Source organism: Carlito syrichta, unplaced genomic scaffold (assembly GCF_000164805.1).
Source record: "Carlito syrichta isolate Samal-C Ts95f unplaced genomic scaffold, Tarsius_syrichta-2.0.1 Scaffold314811, whole genome shotgun sequence".
Taxonomy (NCBI): Eukaryota; Metazoa; Chordata; class Mammalia; order Primates; family Tarsiidae; genus Carlito; species Carlito syrichta.
Genome location: NW_007258907.1, coordinates 968600 through 970356, shown reverse-complemented (window position 1 = coordinate 970356; position 1757 = coordinate 968600). Strand labels below are relative to the sequence as shown.

Below are 1757 nucleotides of genomic sequence, written 5' to 3'. Positions count from 1 at the left end.
ATAATCCAAAAAATCAGCCGGGCGTGTAGCGCATGCCTGTAATTTCGGCTACTTGGAAGGCTGAGGTGGAAGGATCGCCGGAGTCCAGCAGGTCGAGGTTGCGGTGGCCGGGAGCGGCCACTGCACTCCAGTCTGGGTGACAGAGTGAGACTCCAACTCAAAAAAAAAAAGAAAACCAGAAAGTGTCCTCAGGAGCAACACAGATGGCTAAAATACTACAAATGTGGTGATAAGGCTTTATGTACAAATAACACGAAATTACAGTCTCTTTGAAAATGACATTATCGATAAGGCTGGGTCCCTTGAAAATGACAGATAAGGCTCGGGTGCCTTTCAACCTAGTCCCTACCACTTCTTTATCCCTTGGCAGTGACCACTGTTACAATTTGCCCAGCAACATATTTTACATTTCCGAGACACAAGCTGAAGGGCCGGATGATCCCGATTTCACAAAGGGAATCATCCTGTCTACACACAGCTCGCCTAAGGTCACAAGACAATGTGGCCAGTTTGAATTCTCAGTTCTTGCTTCAGACCAGGAGACATTTTACTGAATGAAGAGTGAAAATCAGCTTGCAAGTCATCCTGTTAAACACAAATTTGTTTTTGCCCAAAAGGATCGTGGTTGGGGGAGATGTTATCTTGTCATTTCTGATCAAGCAGAGGGGGAAGGACCTTACCTCAATTAAATGTCCCATTCGCGATAGGATTTTTAAGACTCTTTTTGACCATATATTTCAGCTCAAAATAAAAAGACCTTACAACCTCATTTAGCCAACAACGGCACAGGAAATGGGAGGTGGCCTTCAGATCGTGGAAACCTCATTGATCAGTAGTTTCCCCAAATCATACATTTTTGCACAACTGCTTCTACCTAGGCGTAAGAGAAAAAGGAAGCACCAGATACCCAGAACTAGAAAAGGGCAGAAAAAGCACTTCGCATTTTTTAAGGAAAAAAAAAAAAAGAGTGAGATTCAAAAGAGTATAATATTAGGCAAGCACTTGGGAAAACATTTATTTCACAACACACAACCCATTAACAAATTCCCATCCCTGAAGGGAAGAAGAGGCACCGGCCGCCGGTGCGTCATTTGCTCGAACTTACCCACGCTCAGGGCCAGCAGCGCCAGCAGCGGCAGCAGCCGCCGCGGCCCGGGAAAACTCCGCGGCGCCAGCTCCATGACGAATACCGAGCCGCAGCATCAGCAATGGGCTGAACCGGCTGGCCCACCACGTGACGACGAAGGGCGGAGTCTGGGCTGAGATCGGGGGCGGGGCCTGGGCGGCCCGGGGACGGCCCGGGGCTTGCCTGGGCGGGGCCTGGGCGGGCCTGACTGCTCGAAGCGCCCAGCACGCCCTCTCCCGGGCAGGCCAATCGGGTTAGGGGCAACCGCGCTCGGGCAGTTGCCTGCCTGGCTGTGGCCTCTGCGGTGTCCGGGTGGGCGTTTCGGGCAGAAGGCGTTGAATGCGTTTATTTGATATAGGTTGTGCAACCGGACCGAGAGATCACAGTGCAGTAAACCATCGTCTCTCCTGTCCCGCCTGTCTCTTTCTTCCTCTACGAAAGGCCTGACGAAGTCGGGCTCGGTGGCTCATCTTGTAATCCCAGAGCTTTGGAAGGCCGAGGTGAGTGGATGACTTGAGCCCTCGGGTTCGAGACCCGCCTGGGCAACTTGGCGAGACCGCGTCTCTACAATAAGTCAAAACTTAGCCGGGCGTGGTAGCGCGCGCCTGTAGTTCTGGCGACTTGGAAGGCT

At 51.7% G+C, this 1757-nt stretch overlaps 1 protein-coding gene across 1 annotated transcript in view; it reads right to left on the bottom strand.

Moving 5' to 3' along the window:
• The window catches only part of SCPEP1 (serine carboxypeptidase 1), a 36236-nt gene extending 35000 nt beyond the window's left edge, over positions 1-1236 (bottom strand). The window contains exon 1 of the mRNA XM_008072020.2: positions 1106-1236. Within this exon, the coding sequence (XP_008070211.2) occupies positions 1106-1181 (76 nt within the window). The 5' untranslated portion in view covers positions 1182-1236. The remainder of the gene's footprint in view (positions 1-1105) is intronic.
• Positions 1237-1757: the final 521 nt, after the last annotated feature.